General features: G+C 38.8%; 1 protein-coding gene across 5 annotated transcripts in view; it reads right to left on the bottom strand.

Moving 5' to 3' along the window:
• Positions 1-13232: 13232 nt before the first annotated feature.
• CDC14A (cell division cycle 14A) overlaps positions 13233-16783 on the bottom strand; it is a 189697-nt gene continuing 186146 nt past the window's right edge. For all 5 annotated transcript variants that reach the window (XM_070367597.1, XM_070367594.1, XM_070367598.1 and 2 more), the window contains one exon: positions 13233-15207. In XM_070367597.1, the coding sequence (XP_070223698.1) occupies positions 15178-15207 (30 nt within the window). In that variant the 3' untranslated portion in view covers positions 13233-15177. The remainder of the gene's footprint in view (positions 15208-16783) is intronic.

Genomic DNA, 16783 nt, shown 5'->3' on the forward strand with positions numbered 1-16783 from the left:
CAAACACTAAACGTAAAACTAACCCCTCCTTTGCCTGGTGCCTATTAAATTCGGAGTGATTCTCTGTGGGCTTGAGTGTGAGAGGCAGCCAGTGCCTCCGGGTGACTGAAGTTGCAACGAGAGCAGTGCCAGCAGACGTACTATTTGTGCAGAGATAGATGGTGCGCCTGCTGGTCTCTAATCCTGGGTCCAACTCGAGCATAAGTCCAACCACTTGCTGGTCCTTGGATTCTACAAGCTTCTTGGGTCCTAAGCTAGTTAAAGTTGGCTATCTCTCACAATCCAAAAACAAACAAACAAGCAAAAAATGCAACCAACACATGATTAGATAATTTCCCCAAGTGGGTTGTGAACTCCTTGAAGACATAGATGAAGGCGTGGAGAAGATGCCTTCCCACCCTTGTCCTCCTTCTTTTTATTCTCTTATTTCCTTGGGTTCCCAGCACGATACCTTGAGCAAGATAGTTGTTAACTGATAAGGAGGGGCACTATTTAGTTTACTGTTTCTGAATCTAAATCATGATTTTGAAAGCCACCCTGAACAGCTGAAAATCTTAGTTTAAAAGGCAATGTTAAATGCTTGGAAACCTTGGCTTTCTCCACTCAATTCCTTAACCCTACTGTGCACCAGTAATTAATGAAGTTTCTTTTTTAACATTTTTAAAGGCCAAAAAAGCAATTTCAGGCCACATAACCCACTTTCTTGTATAATTACTCTGAAGTAAGACCTTGGTGTCACTATTTTTAAAACACTCCCCAGGTGATTCTCATGCAGCCAGAATTTAGAATCATAGTTCCATATAAATCTCACTTAACAATTGTTATAATGTTAAATCTTGGCTTCTCAGATGTCACTAGTGGTAAAGAACCTGCTTGCTAATTAAGGAGACAGAAGAGACTCGGGTTCAACCCCTGAGCGGAAAAGATCCCCTGGAGGAGAGCGTGGCAACCCACTCCAATATTCTTGGCTAGAGAATCCCATGGACAGAGGAGCCTGGCAGGCTACAATCCATGGGGTCCCAAAGAGTCAGACACTGTTCAGTTAAACACTGAAGTGACTTAGCACACACGCACAATGTTAAATTTATATACATCCTTTAAAGCAGCCAGCAGAGGAAATTGTGTCAGGAAAGCTACTGTTTGATAAAGCATTTCCATGCCTCTCTTCCTGCAGTCCCTGTGATCCCCTCCTACACAGAACCCTGCCCCCTCCCTGAGTCGATTTTGCCCCCTTGTGAAAAGCAGTGAAGATGGAGCAGGCAGTTCCTTTGTCGTGCAAACCACCTCTTCTCTGGAGCCTACCTTCAAGTTTCAAAAGTATAGACTGACCGTGTCAGGGCAGAGAGCTGGAGGCAGCCATGGCAGCAGCTGGCTCCGCTGGGCTCAAGATTGTTGTTTCCTCTAATTCCTTGCAAACTGAACACATTCAGGTTTTTAATTAGGAAAAATAATGCCAACATTAATCCTACACCTCCTTCTGTCCTCAAAACCATCTCAACAAATGCTTGTTCCTCTGGGAAGCCTCCTCAGCCCACATTCTCTCCTTCAGTTTGAGTCGCATTGCTCTCCTCAGGACTGTCAGTGTTTCCCAGGAAAAATGTGTCACCAAACTGGATGCGGATTGCTAAGGTGTCTGTGCTCCTCCCAAGACAGTGAACTTGAGCACAGGGGCTTTTACTTTATACCTATAACTCCTTGTCAGCCTCTCATGAGCTTTGTTGAATAAATGAATGAAATATTAATCTACATAGTCAACTTTCCAATCTCTGGGTCAATACAGGTTATTTTCTTTGACACCTTTCTCACCATCTCCATTCTTTATAGACCAGCAAAGACACCAGAGACAGTGGCCCATTAAATTTTCCCAAATGCTTTCTGATTCCTCAAAATTTCTTTCAGCAGAAAGCTGTCCTGAACCAGATTTCACTTAGACTTCTGGATCTAATGACTAAGAGTCTCCCTAAGAAAATAAAATTTCCATGGCTCTGAATTTCTGAAGCACTCAGAGAAAAATAGGGGCTTCTCAGGTGGTGTTAGTGGTAAAGAATCCACCTACCAATGCAGAAAACCAATCTGCACCTACCAATGCAGATTGAACCCAGGGTTCAATCCATGAGTCAAGAAGATCCCCCAGAGTAGTAAATGGCAACTCACCCAGTAATCTTGCCTGGAAAATTCCATGGGCAGAAGAGCCTGGCAAACTATATTCCACGGAGTTACAAAGAATTGGACGCGACTTATGGACTAAGCAGAAATAGATGTTTTTCTGGAACTCTCTTGCTTTTTCAGTGATCCAGCAGATGTTGGCAATTTGATCTCTGGCTCCTCTGCCTTTTCTAAAACCAGCTTGAACATCTGGAAGTTCATGGTTCACGTGTTGCTGAAGCCTGGCTTGGAGAATTTTGAGCATTACTTTACTAGTGTGTGAGATGAGTACAATTGTGCGGTAGTTTGAGCATTCTTTGGCATTGCCTTTCTTTGGGATTGGAATGAAAACTGATTTTTTCCAATCCTGTGGCCACTGCTGAGTTTTCCAAATTTTCTGGCACATTGAGTGCAGCACTTTCACAGCATCACCATTCAGGATTTGAAATAGCTCAACTGGTATTCCATCACCTCCACTAGCTTTGTTCATAGTGATGCTTTCTAAGGCCCACTTGACTTCACATTCAAGGATGTGTGGCTCTAGGTGAGTGATCACACCATCATGATTATCTGGTGAAGCTCTCATCGTGAAGCTCTTTTTTATACAGTTCTTCTGTGTATTCTTGCCACCTTTTCTTAATATCTTCTGCTTCTGTTAGGTCCATACCATTTCTGTCCTTTATTGAGCCCATCTTTGCATGAAATGTTCCCTTGGTATCTCTAATTTTCTTGAAGATATCTCTTTCTTTGTATTGATCACTGAGGAAGGCTTTCTTATCTCTCCTTGCTATTCTTTGGAAAAACCTCTATTTCTGCTTTATTGACTATGCCAAAGCCTTTGACTGTGTGGATCACAATAAACTGTGGAAAATTCTGAAAGAGATGGGAATACCAGACCACCTGAGAAACAGAGTTTCTCAAGAGGCAGTTTCTTGAGAAACAGGAAACAACAGTTTGAACTGGACATGAAACAACAGACTGGTTCCAAATAGGAAAAGGAGTACATCAAGGCTGTATATTGTCACCCTGCTTATTTAACTTATAGCAGAGTACACCATGAGAAATGCTGGGCTGGATGAATCACAAGCTGGAAACAAGATTGCAGGGAGAAATATCAATAACCTCAGATATGCAGATGACACCACCCTTATGGCAGAAAGTGAAGAGGAACTAAAAAGCCTCTTGATGAAAGTGAAAGAGGAGAGTGAAAAAGTTGGCTTAAAGCTCACCATTCAGAAAACGAAGATCATGGCATCTGGTCCCATCACTTCATGGGAAATAGATGGGGAAACAGTGGAAACAGTGTCAGACTTTATTTTTGGGGGCTCCAAAATCACTGTAGATGGTGATTGCCGCCATGAAATTAAAAGACGCTTACTCCTTGGAAGGAAAGTTATGACCAACGTAGACAGCATATTCAAAAGCAGAGACATTACTTTGCCAACAAAGGTCCGTCTAGTCAAGGCTATGGTTTTTCCAGTGGTCATGTATGGATGTGAAAGTTGGACTGTGAAGAAAGCTGAGTGCCGAAGAATTGATGCTTTTGAACTGTGGTGTTGGAGAAGACTCTTGAGAGTCTCATGGACTGCAAGGAGATCCAACCAGTCCATTCTAAAGGAGATCAGTCCTGGGTGTTCATTGGAAGGACTGATGCTGAGGCTGAAACTCCAGTACTTTGGCCACCTCATGCGAAGAGTTGACTCATTGGAAAAGACTCTGATGCTGTGAGGGATTGGGGGCAGGAGGAGAAGGGGACGACAGAGGATGAGATGGCTGGATGGCATCACCAACTGGATGGACGTGAGTTTGGGTAAACTCCAGGAGTTGGTGATGGACAGGGAGGCCTGGTGTGCTGCAATTCATGGGGTTGCAAAGAGCCGGACACGACTGAGCGACTGAACTGAACTGAACTAAGGACTAAACACAGCACAGAGAAAATATGAAAAAAGGTGAAGTGAAATAAAGGGGTCCAACCTATCCTTCTATGAGTTGGGGTACCTGGGATAAGTAACAAAGGGTGCACAGGCTTAACCAAGGGTGTCCCAGTCCAGTGAGGGGCAAAAAAATGACAGTTCACCAAAGCCACAGTAAGGAAAGGCTTTCTGAAGAAGGTGGAAAGTAAGCTGACCACCAGAAGGGTTGACTTACGTGGCACAGAAAAGTATGTAAGAAGAAGCCTTAAAGCATAACTCACAAGAGGGTACAGGGCCTATTTTTATCCAGAACATCATTTGGAACACTGAGCATATTTGTGCAGGAACAAGAGAAAACACATAATATTTTGGGTGTTCAGATAAGAGTCATTATTTAAGTACAGAACATGCCTTTTTTTTTTTTTCCAGAACATGCTTTAGAAAAAAATTTCTGAAAGTCAGATCTGTTATCACGGTTACTTCAGGCTAGCAGATTTGAGGGAAAGGAGGGTTTGAATCTTTTACTCTGTACAGTCCTGATTATTTTTTTTTACAAGAATCATATTACTTTTTAAAAATAAAAATATTGACTTAAAATCACAACATATGCTTTCAATGAAATATTAAGTGAAAATGAAGTTGCTCAGTCACGTCTGACTCTTTGTGACCCTGTGGACTGTAGTCTACCAGGCTCCTCTGTCCATGGGATTCTCCAGGCAACGATACTGGAGTGGCTTGCCATTTCCTTCTCCAGGGGATCTTCCCAACCCGGGGATCGAAGCCGGGTCTCCTACATTGCAGGCAGACGCTCTACCCTCTGAGCCACCAGGGAAGCCCAATGAAATATTAAGTAGGATTCTAATTCTGATATGTCAGGTATATTAATGCACAGTGTTTGAGCCCATTAAAACTAAGAGAACAACTTGGAAAAGAATTGCCCAGGACTTAGTATTATTTGTTGTTGTTGTTCAGTTACTAAATCATGTCCAATTCTTTGCGAACCCATGGACTGTGGTGTAGCAGGCTTCCCTGTCCTTCACTATCTCCCAGGGTTTGCTCAAACCCAAGTCCATTGATTCAGTGATGCCATCCAACTATCTCATCCTCTGTTGCCCTCTTTTTCTGCTGCTCTCAATCTTTCCTTGACTGGCTTGATCTTCTTGCAATCCAAGGAACTCACAAGAGTCTTCTCCAGCATCACAGTTTGAAAGCATCAATTCTTCGGTGCTCAGCCTTCTTTTTGGAACTCCCACATCTGTACATGACTTCTGGAAAAACTACTGTACATGACTACTGTAAAAAGCTTTGACTATACAGATCTTTGTAGGCAAAGTGATTTCTCTGCCTTTTTTTTTTTTGATTTCTCTGCTTTTTAGTATGCTGTCTAGGTTTGTCATAGCTTTTCTTAGTATGCATCTTTTATTTATTTTTTTTTTTCTAGGTTTGTCATAGCTTTTCTTCCAAGGAGCAAGCATCTTTTAATTTCATGACTGCGGTCACCATCCGCAGTGATTTTGGAGGTTTTATTATTAGGACAATGTAAGAATTTGTATAAAAAATTCTTAAATGGCTTATTTATTAGACGTTGCCTAATGTTATATGGCCTTTGCTCAGGGATGTCAAAAGATATATGGTCAAGTGGCTGTGGCAGACCTGAACTCTGTCTTTGGCCACCTAATCTTTTCAATGCTACATTAAAACAAGTTTTTAAATTTTCAAGAATTTATCTTTCATTAGATTCCAATGTATGAATTTGTGGCCTCTTTAGTTTTTTCATACGAGCTGAGACTCAGCAAGAGATGATTAATTTATATATCTGTCTCTAAGACTCCCTACCTTGAAACATGTTCTACTTTCAAAGTAATCAAACCTGTTGTGTCTGGTATTCTGTTTTGATGTGTTCTTTCATAGCAATCAGGCCATATTTAAAAGAATCTGTTTGGTTACATGTAATACGGCAAAAAGTTTAGGTGATGGGCTTTGGCATTAAGGCTGTGTTTAAACCTGGGCTGTCCCTCTTGCTAGATGTAAGAGCTTGGACAACTCATTTCACCTCACCTCTGTTTCATCTACCTAAAACCTCTGAGGTCTACATAGTAAGATACCTTATAGATTTACTTATAGACTCATGGCACTTAGCCCATTGTCTGGCTTAATCACTCAAAAAGAATAGCATATTCTCAATATTCCCCCAGGGTTTAACAGCTTTCACAGGTTTGCACATGACAGCCTGGAAATCTAACTGGGAGAATTTGAGCTGATAAAATATCTTGTTCATAGGTCTTTTCCTTGGAATATTCTGCCTGGACAATTTGATTCTCACAAGACCTGATTAGGCTAACTGGGAGGCCAGTGAGCATCTGTAATGCTCTCTGCTCAAGAAGTCCTGTTGCTTTGTTCAGAGTGTTTTAAACTTACCTTCATTTTTTATGTTTTACTATTTTTAAAATCCAGATCTTTTTTGTTTGATTTACTCTTAATTTATTTTAGATTATCCTACCTCATGCTTTTAAATCTTTAGTTCCTTAATGGCATTATTCCACTGCATATTTTATTCTTTTATTTTAAGCACGTCAACTTATATAAATCTTTTATCATTTTAATTTTTTACTTATATTAATTATATTTTTAATGTAATTTTCAATGTTATTTCAGTATTTTAAAAATTGCAATATTTTAGAATTATTCTGGTTATTTTTCCATACTAAGTGAAGTAATGGAGACGGAAATGGCAACCCACTCCAGTGTTCTTGCCTGGAGAATCCCAGGGACGGGGGAACCTGGTGGGCTGCCGTCTATGGGGTCGCACAGAGTCGGACACAACTGAAGTGACTTAGCAAGCAAGTGAAGTAAGTCAGACAGAGACAGAGAGACATCACATGATGGTCACTTATATGTGGAATCTAAAAAAATGCTACAAATGAACTTATTTATAAAACAGAAATAGAGTCACAGATGTGGAAAACAAATTTATGGTTGGAGGGGGGAAGCAAGGAGAAGGATAAATTGGGATTAACACAGACACACTACTATGTTTAAAATAGATAACTAATAAGGCCCTACTATAGAGCACAGGTAAGTGTACTCAGTACTATAATAACCTACATGGGAAAAGAATCTAAAATGAGTGGATATAGGTATACCTGATTCACTTTGCCGTACCAGAAACTAACACAGCTTTGTAAATCAACTATACTCCAGTAAAAATTTTTAAAAAAGAAGAAAAAAATATATTAACCTGTATTTTTATTTCTTTTTACATATTAAATAATGGGTAAACATTAGGAGAAAACAATTTTAGACTAGTTCATTTCTTAAAGCAAAGTAGATTCAGAGAGCGTTTTCTATTCTAGTTTGCCCTGCAAGAGATTAGAATACTGGAGACACTGGGTGCTGGCGTGTCTGCTACGACCAGTAGTGTTTAGTGAGGGCAAGTGGTAGGACTTCCTAATGTATCCATTTAAAAACAAACAGAAACCAGAACCCTGGCCCAAGTGGAACAGTGGGGACTCAAAAGGATAGGTCCTGTCTCCTGGATCACAACTCATTCCATCCACAAAGAAGTCTTTTGATAACAGAGACTTCAGTTTCACTTCATAAAGTAAGATTAACTGCATGTTAATTTAAGTGGGCTTTAGCTACTACAGATCAGTTGGCTAAGATACAGAGTGTGCAAAATAGGGTTTACATAGCAGGCCTGAGACCAGTGTCCTTAGAAAAGCCTGCTTTCAAGGTTGGCCTTGGCTTGCATCTGGGAACTTGACTGGTAAACAGATCCCTGTGCTGTTATCAGACTTCCCTTAATGATAAGGGTGCTTCATTGTCCTTCGACCAGGAAAAGAATAAGGTTTATGCAGACCGCCCTCCTGCTTTCCTTCTTGAGTCTGGAATTTTGGTTCGTGTTGGTGGTGGCTACTTACATGACTAGCCCCAGTTAAAAAACCCTTGGGTGCTTGGTATCTAATGAGCTTCACTGGTAGACAACACTTCCATGTGTTGCCACCACTGGTTGCTGGAGCACATCCTGTGTGCCTTTCTGGGAGAGGACTCTTGGAAGCTTGCACGTGGTTTCCTCCAGACCTTGTTCCCGGCAGCTTTGCTGATTTTACTCTGCATCCAACTGGAATTAGTCTTAGCTGTCAGTGCAGCCATATGCTGAGTCTTGTGAGTCCTTCTAGCAAATCATCAAACTTGGAGTTGGTCCTGGGGTTGCCAACAAACAGGGCTTCTCCTATCCAGACTGGCTGATAAATAATCTGTCCTTGGCTTAGTTCCTATTTTAGTATCTCTTCTCTGGACCAGATGGGTGAACTTTCCTCTTTTGGTTTACCTTAGATATGAAAAATCCTAACCACCTGTCACTTAGATAGGAATCCTTAATTCAGGATAATTTTCCCCAAGATTGGACTTTGTGCCAAGTAGTTTCAGTCGTGTCCAACTCTTTGAGACCCTATGGACTGTAGTCCGCCAGTCTCCTTTGTCCATGGGGATTCTCCAGGCAAGGATACTGGAGTGGATTGTCATGCCCTCCTCCAGGGCATCTTCCTGGCGTAGGGATTGAACCCGAGTCTCTTAGGTCTCCTGCATTTGTAGGCGGGTTCTCTACCCCTAGCACCACCTGGGAAGCCCAAGATTTGACTTTAAAAAAGATCAAACTATTCTAAAGCCTCAGTTTGTCAGCTTTGTCAATTAGCAATCTTTCTCAGCAGTTCTATTTGTGAGAGCTGCCATCTCGGGGCCAGTACCCCTCATGTAGCCTCGGGTACTATATCTGAGAAAGAGAACTCCAAGGCAGTGCTTGCTCTGTGGGGAGGGGACAGGAGAATCCAGGAGCCCAGTGATTCTGCCACCCACATTTGATCTATCTAATGGTTTCTAAAGTGTTCTCCTTGAACACAGCCCCAGGCGTGTGTTCTTTGGTCACTGAAGGCCTGTGACCTAAGTGGTAAGATAAGTTACTGGCAATTCTTTGCAGGAAAAGTCTGCAGTTGACTGCTACATTTGTGAAAGATATGGGTATGAAAAGTGGCCAAGGGAAAAAAGTGAATTTCATATATCTCCTCAAATCAGGAAAACTAGGTATTTCCAATCCTGCTGGTCACCATCAGTAGAACCAAGTTACTTTACAGCCAAGCTTGAAGAGAAGCTAATTGGTTACATCCTTCTAGAACCAAAAAAAAAAAAAAAGCCTGGATCCTGGATCTTGCCTCTTGGAATGTGGGATCTCTCTTAGAATGTCCATGTGATTTTCCAAGCAAGAATACTGGAGTGGGTAGCCAGTTTCTTCTCCAGGGGATCCTCCCAACCCAGGGATTGAACCTGAGTCTCCTGCATTGCAGGCAGATTCTTTACCAACTGAGGCACCAGGGAAGCCCCCTTAGAATTTGTGCAGTATGGTGCTAAAATTCTACCTGCAAGAAACCTAGATTTTAAAAAAATGGGTTTCCTTTCCCCCACAGGGTTTTTGTTTTTTTGTTTTAGAAGAAAGACAAAATTGACTTCTTTAATCTCAAGTCTCTGGGACTCCTATATCTTTCAAGTTTTACTTCTCAATACAAAAAGGCACATGTTACACTTTATAGCTTAGTCTCCATTAGCTGTCAATAAAGGTCAATAAATACTAGATAGATAGATGATAGACAGACAGATAGATAGTTATATGGACTATTATTATACTATTCTGGTCTCTGGTTTCAATTTGCCTTTTGAAATTTCTATTCCATGTACCTGACAATCATTTTGGGAGATCTGAATATCAAGACTGACAAACTCACTTGAAGATAACCTCTTCATATGAAAAAAATTTAGACTATTGAGGTATGATTGACCTACAGAAAGCTGGACGTATTTAATATATATAACTTGGTGAGTTGGGAGGTAAGTATACTTCCATGGAAACATCACTACAATCTGTGCCATAAACATATCCATCGCCTCTAAAAGTTCCCTCCCATCTTTATCATCATCATTAGTTTTATTTTGTGGTAAGGACACAAGATCTACCTTCTTAGTAAATTAGTCAAACAAATAACAAAGCTTCAATTATGCAAGATAAATGAGTTCTAGAGACCCACTGTACAGCATAGAGCTTATGATTAACAATCATGTATTATATTAATGTTTTGAGTAAAATAAATCCCACTAAGGAGCCCTGGAGCTGACTAAAGGTTTGTACTTGGTGTAATGTGCCCAACCTAAGAGAAGATCCATATTCTATGACGTTTGGGAAGCAGTTCATCTGTTTTCAGTCTCAGCCTCAGTTGCCTCCAAATTTGCTCTCTGAAGCCCTCTGTTTTTAATCCTCCGTGATACACCTGCTCCAGTCTTTGTGTGTGTGTGTGTGTGTGTGTGTGTGTGTGTACGTGTATGCATGCACATTCAGTCATCTCTGACTCTTTGCGACTCCATGGAAAACCACCTTAAATCTTTTTGGGAGAGCCATAATATAAATAAACAAAACCCATTCGATAGATTGTTACCCTTGATTCTGAAGTTTAATGTAAATATAAACATTTGCAGCTGGAGTCATTTCCACAGTTAACTCATTTTTCACTTGTGATCCAGCTTCTCAATAAAGCTTTGATTAACTTGATTCAAACCAAACAAGAAATAGCAAGTGATGATGAAAGTCATCTTCTTTTTGGTGGTATTCAACTTAAAGCAAGACATGGTGAGTGAAAAGGTCAATTAATTTATGTTCATCCATTGAAAACCAATTCAAAATAACTGAATTTTGCATTAAAAGCAACCTTCCAATATGTTTCTACTTGCACTAACCAAAAAAAGTTTTAAATTCTCTAGAAAATCTATTTTTCTCCTTCTTGAGATGATTATCATAATTCAATCCATAGAGAAGGAACTGGGTGGGAATAAATTAACATTTCAACCCAGCTCAAAATAACTTAATGCAATTATTTTCTACTTTCCTTTCTCTGCCATGGATGCCACCTCTATGCAACATATGTGTAAATACAAAAGTTTCCTCTTATGCTGTAAATTGTATCCTGCTGTAATTGGATACCTCTCTAATTAATCTTCTCAGGAGACATGCAGTGAGCAAATTCTTGCTTTGCTCAGTTGTTGCCAAGAGCACAGCAAGGCTTTCACTGGCATCAACTATGCCTTCCGAGGGCACTTGGGGAAAGATCAGGCTTCTTACATGACATGAAACACCACAGAGTACTGTTCAGCTTACACACTGAGCTTCTTCCTCCCAAAGTAAAAAGTAGAAACTTTTTAGAATAGTGTTGGTTTAACACATGTCACCAAGGAAAGCATACAAGTGAGAACAATCTTGAAAATACATTTGTAGAGCTTACTGTTGGTAAACTTATGTTCTTATTGTTATGTAAATCACAGCCAAATCCGTAACAGGGTAGCCTCTCCAGGTGTGTTTTGAGATTTAGAAATCATTTGACATCTGAGGTAACAAAAGCATGTGAACTCAAGATTTCAATAGGTGAGAAATGTGCTGGGATTAGTTAATTGATTTTTTTCTACTATTTTTTTTTTCATAGGCACTAGATCTGTAGAAAAAGATTTTCTGCCCTTCTAGACAAGTTCATGAATTCAGAAGAAATCTCCTTTTCTAAGATGTGGGCTCATGACAACCTTGGTACCCCAACTAGATGTCTCAGGCAGTGTTGTGAGAACAGCTAATTGGCAGATTCCCAACTCAAGAAGTGAAACTGTCTTCCCACCCACAACCATTCCTATGTGTTCTGAAAAATTTTAGAAGATAAAAGAAAAACATCAGGAATATCACAACCCAAAGAGATCCAGTTTAACACATAAAATATCTCCAGTAAAGAATGCAGCTTCTTCCTCCCAAGCCAGCTCTTCAGGTCATAGACCCAACAGTGGCAAGGTGTGTGATATCTGATTCATTTCTATAATTTCTCTCTTAAGAAAAACATCTATTCTTTTTTAAAAGAAACCTAATGATTGATAAACATTGATTATTTCACAATTCCTGTTGCTCAGGTGTACAGGACCAGCTTAGCACAGTGGTTCTGTGCATACCTGTTCAGTCGTGTCTGACTCTTTGTGACCCCATAGACTGTAAACAGCCAGGCTCCTCTGTCCATGATATTTTCCAGGCAACAATACTGGAGTGGGTTGCCATTTCCTCCTCCAGGGGATCTTCCCAACCTAGGGATAGAACATGCGTCTCCTAAGTCTCCTGCATTGGTAAGCAGATTCTTTACCACTGAGCCACCTGCAAAGCCTATGACCAGTCATAAATGATCAGTTCAGTTCAGTCGCATCCAACTCTTTGCAACCCCATGAATTGTAGCACGCCAGGCCTCCCTGTCCATCACCAACTCCTGGAGTTCACTCAAACTCATGTCCATCGAATCAGTGATGCCATCCAGCCATCTCATCCTCTGTCGTTCCCTGCTCCCCCTGCCCCCAATCCCTCCCAGCATCAGAGTCTTTTCCAATGAGTCAACTCTTCGCATGAGGTGGCCAAAGTACTGGAGTTTCACCTTTAGCATCATTCCTTCCAAAGAACACCCAGGGCTTTATCTCCTTTAGAATGGACTGGTTGGATCTCCTTGCAGTCCAAGGGACTCTCAAGAGTCTTCTCCAACACCACAGTTCCAAAGCATTAATTCTTCGGTGCTCAGCCTTCTTCACAGTCCAACTCTCACATCCATACATGACCACTAGAAAAACCATAGCCTTGACTAGACAGACCTTTGTTGGCAAAGTAATGTCTCTGCTTTTTATGCTATCTAGGTTGGTCATAACTTTCCTCCCAAGGAGTAAGCATCTTTTAATTTCATGGCTGCAATCACCATCTGCGGTGATTTTGGAGCCCAAAAAAAGGTCTGACACGGTTTCCACTGTTTCCCCATCTATTTCCCATGATCAAGCAAGCCCAAAACACTGATCATGAACAGTGTTTTATTAACAAAAAGGAAAATTAAATATACAAGGCTGGATATTATCTGACTCTTGTGAAATGTGAAGTATAAGATTTCTTTGTGCTCACTGTCACATAATTCAGGAACGGCCACAACCTGGAAAGTAAATAAAAATCTGGAACGGAGATTTTTAGAAACTCAAAAGTGAATTAAATGTAGAGTGAATTAAATGTAAAATTATAAAGATATTTCAATACATTGATACTCCAAATCCAAATGACAAAAGACAGGGAGAATGTAAATTGCATAAAACTTTTATTATTTATTAGCAGTGTATTCTTCTACACCTTAAAATAGAACAAAATGTCTTTTCAAAGGTAAACTATTCATAACAAAATACATGTCAATCTTTATTATTGGAGTAGAATCACTTTGCTATATACTTTCTATATTATACACATATTCTTCTTGATTTGTCTATGTATGTACATGTGTATAAATAATTTTAAGACATACCCATGTAGATACATATGACTAATATACACATATAATTATGGAAAATTTACAGTAGTCAATTTTACAATCATTTAGTAGCTGCACACAATTAGTGTTCACAGAACTACAACTGTCTATATGGTTCCCTTTCCCCCACTCCTCAAATATCATCTGAATTACTTTTCACCGATAATTTTGAAAAAATACTATCATTTTCCTATACAATTAACTGATCATTTTTTACAATAACTCATTATAAAATATTTTACTATTTTAGCTTTAGAAAAGGTATACAATTTAATTCCACTTAATTTTTGATTCCTAAAACATACAATTCATTTTTTTAATCAGTTTAGTGCAATTATTTGGTACTGCAGTTTTTGAAGGTTAACGAACCTGAGTCAAACATTCATTCAAATGCCTTTTTAAAAAAGTAAGACATAAACAAGATGTTTTGCTGAAGCATGTATAATAGCCTCAAGGTACCCCCTTCTAATAAATACCTGATAAATAACTCAGTGGCTGAGAGTAAAGCACTTCATACAAATCCACTGGACTGCCTGAGTAGTCCATTCTTGAGCAGCATGGAAGACAATGAGAACCTAATACTCCCCAACTCCCCATGGAAAAAAGGTTTACAGGCTTCCGGACCCTAAATGTAAGGTTACACTTACATGAAAGGCCTGTGAAGTACCTAGGAGTCCCTTCATTTTCATGTGAGGTTTCAGATATGCTAGCCTGTGTGCCAGGGGTTTTGTGATCTGTCTTAAACTTGTTTCCTTTATTAATACAGAAAACTACTTAGCAGCATCCTTTGAATCCTCTTTGCTGATTTAAAACTTGCCAGACCATGTGTGAATACAGGCAAAAACCTCGTACCAAAATCAGAATATTCTAATTGGATTAAGAATTCTTTTGTGAGAAGGAAAGAAGTAAAAGCATTTGGACCGTTGAGTCATTTCATAGAGAAAAACTATGCTTTCAAGGAAAAACATTCAGTGAATTTTGATCTTCAACTGGATGTTAAATTTTGTTAAAACCTCCAAAGATGCAAAACTAAATGGCTCAGCAACAAAAACAAAGGGTAGAGAAATGATCTTAATAAGCCGTATCAAACAATTGTACTCTTGCTAAGAGATAAACCTGGATAAAGTTATTAAATTAGACTGACTTCCCAAAAGAATGAATTGATGTGCCATATTTGTAGTGGAATCATACAAATCACTTTCTAAAACCTTTCTCCTTTACTTTTTCTTAATAAAGAGGAATTATTATTCATTGTAGATAAAACCATACTAAACAAATTCAAAATACAAATTTTTGGTAGGAAACAGCAAGAAAATCTAAGTCAAAATATACTCTAGTTTTTACATAATTTTATATATTTATAAATTTATCAAAATAGTCTTTTAAAGTTCACAATACATACATAATGTAACACTGTACATGTAAATGTAATAAATGTATTTCCGAAATACATTAAAAATAACCTTCCAAAATACCAAATTCAACATGAAAACTGTCTTAAAAAGTTGACATCTCCATAAACATAGTTTCAGTGCATTTAGAGTAGTCATTAACCAGAGTTTTCTGGTTTCAAGTCTCATGAAGGTCTTATCTGAGTGCTCTCTTTAATTTAAGGTAAAAAGGCAGAGATATTCTTCCAGCAAGCAGTTGTTTTCTCTCTACATTGCTCATCCAGATGAGGAAACTGCAGGTAAGAGTGGAGCAGCTTTCACCAGAGTGGCAAGGCCTTAGTAATGAACATATTCAGACTGAAGGGACTGTGCGGGGAGAGACATAAACTGAGGTTAAATTCCATCACACACAGAAGTTCTCCTACATCATGCAGCTTTTCCCTTCAACACAAAGCAGCCTGGATCTGTTATATAAAAGATATATGAAACAAACTAAGAAGAATAGAAGAAGATGAGAGAAACAAAGGATTTGCTAAAAATGGGGTATTCAATTATTATTCAAGATAAAGTGATTACAAGAAAACTTTATATTTTAAAAGGCTCACTAATTTAGTACTAGTGATTAAAAATTAAGTATTATTTGGAAATTGATAGGTAGCATTAAACTCACTTCTACCTTTGGACAATACTATTGAGTTTTACTGAAAAGCATTAAATGACATTTGAGGCTAAATTGAAGATTATTAAAGTATATTTAAGGAATATATATTTTTTAATTCAACACATATCAAATGAAGATTAACGCTTCTAATGCAGTAGAATTAGCCATCATTTAAAAATTAGACTCCTTAAGAATGTTTGAATGTTATAAATACCTTATAAATTCTTTCCACTTAGGGGGACACAAAGCACTTCTAGCTTTGAAATTTTATCTTAAGACCCAAAAAGCTTTTGTGCAGAAGAGTCTTGCAGTCATAACATAATAAACAGTGGGCAAGTTTCAAAAAAATAAACACAGTTTTTCCCACATCACATTAGGTAACAACATATAAAAGGAGCATGCTTGGGATATGTAATCAGAATGCACTGATAACAGACATAAGCCAGGGAAAGATAAAGAGGTACAGACAAATCCGCCAACAGTTATTTTTGAGCAGCAAACAGCAGTTAGAAGAAACATAACATTAACGATTTTTGCAGAATTCTAATCAAATACCTTAAACAAAGCTTACTTGATTTGCTACCAAATGCCCTTTTCTCTTCCTCCAATAAATATTTTTCAAATTTATCTGCAGCATTTTATTAATAGGTCATCAGTTCTGAGACCAGTCCATTTTTTGATAGTATAGGTATCAGTAAAAAAAAAAAAAAAAAGAATCTGTTCATTTTGCAAATAAGTTACAAAAGGATTCAAACTATCTTTGATTAGCTTCAAAATCCCAGTGAATTTTATATCCTACCAACAGCCATTTACTATGGTACATAAGAATCTATCAACACAGTGAGTCAAAAGTTATGGTCCCTGCCCTTAAAGGGCAAAAGACCACACTGTCACACAGACATAAAGTGAAAAGACAAATGTGCCAACATTAAGCAATAATATACACAGAATAAGAGTAACACTGTTCACAAGCAAAGGATTAGGCAAAGAGTGGAAAGGGAAGGTTGAATAGGGGGTAGGTGTGTTCTCAGGCTGCAAATTTCAAAGAGGTTAAAGGTCAAGAGCATTAGGAAAAAAAGGAAAAGGCTTGGCAAAATGACTGCAGGATGTAGTTTACGTAAAGGCTTCAAAACAGGAGAGATGATCAAAACTTAGGGTACTATATTGTAAATACACCTGAATTTAGAGAGAGAATAAAAGAGAAAGTCCAGTGAAACTGGTCCAATGCCTTGAAGCCCATTTAACTTGTGAGACAACAGCTGCCAACCTAGCATTTAGAGC

The sequence above is a fragment of the Bos mutus genome, chromosome 3 (assembly GCF_027580195.1).
Source record: "Bos mutus isolate GX-2022 chromosome 3, NWIPB_WYAK_1.1, whole genome shotgun sequence".
NCBI lineage: Eukaryota > Metazoa > Chordata > Mammalia > Artiodactyla > Bovidae > Bos > Bos mutus.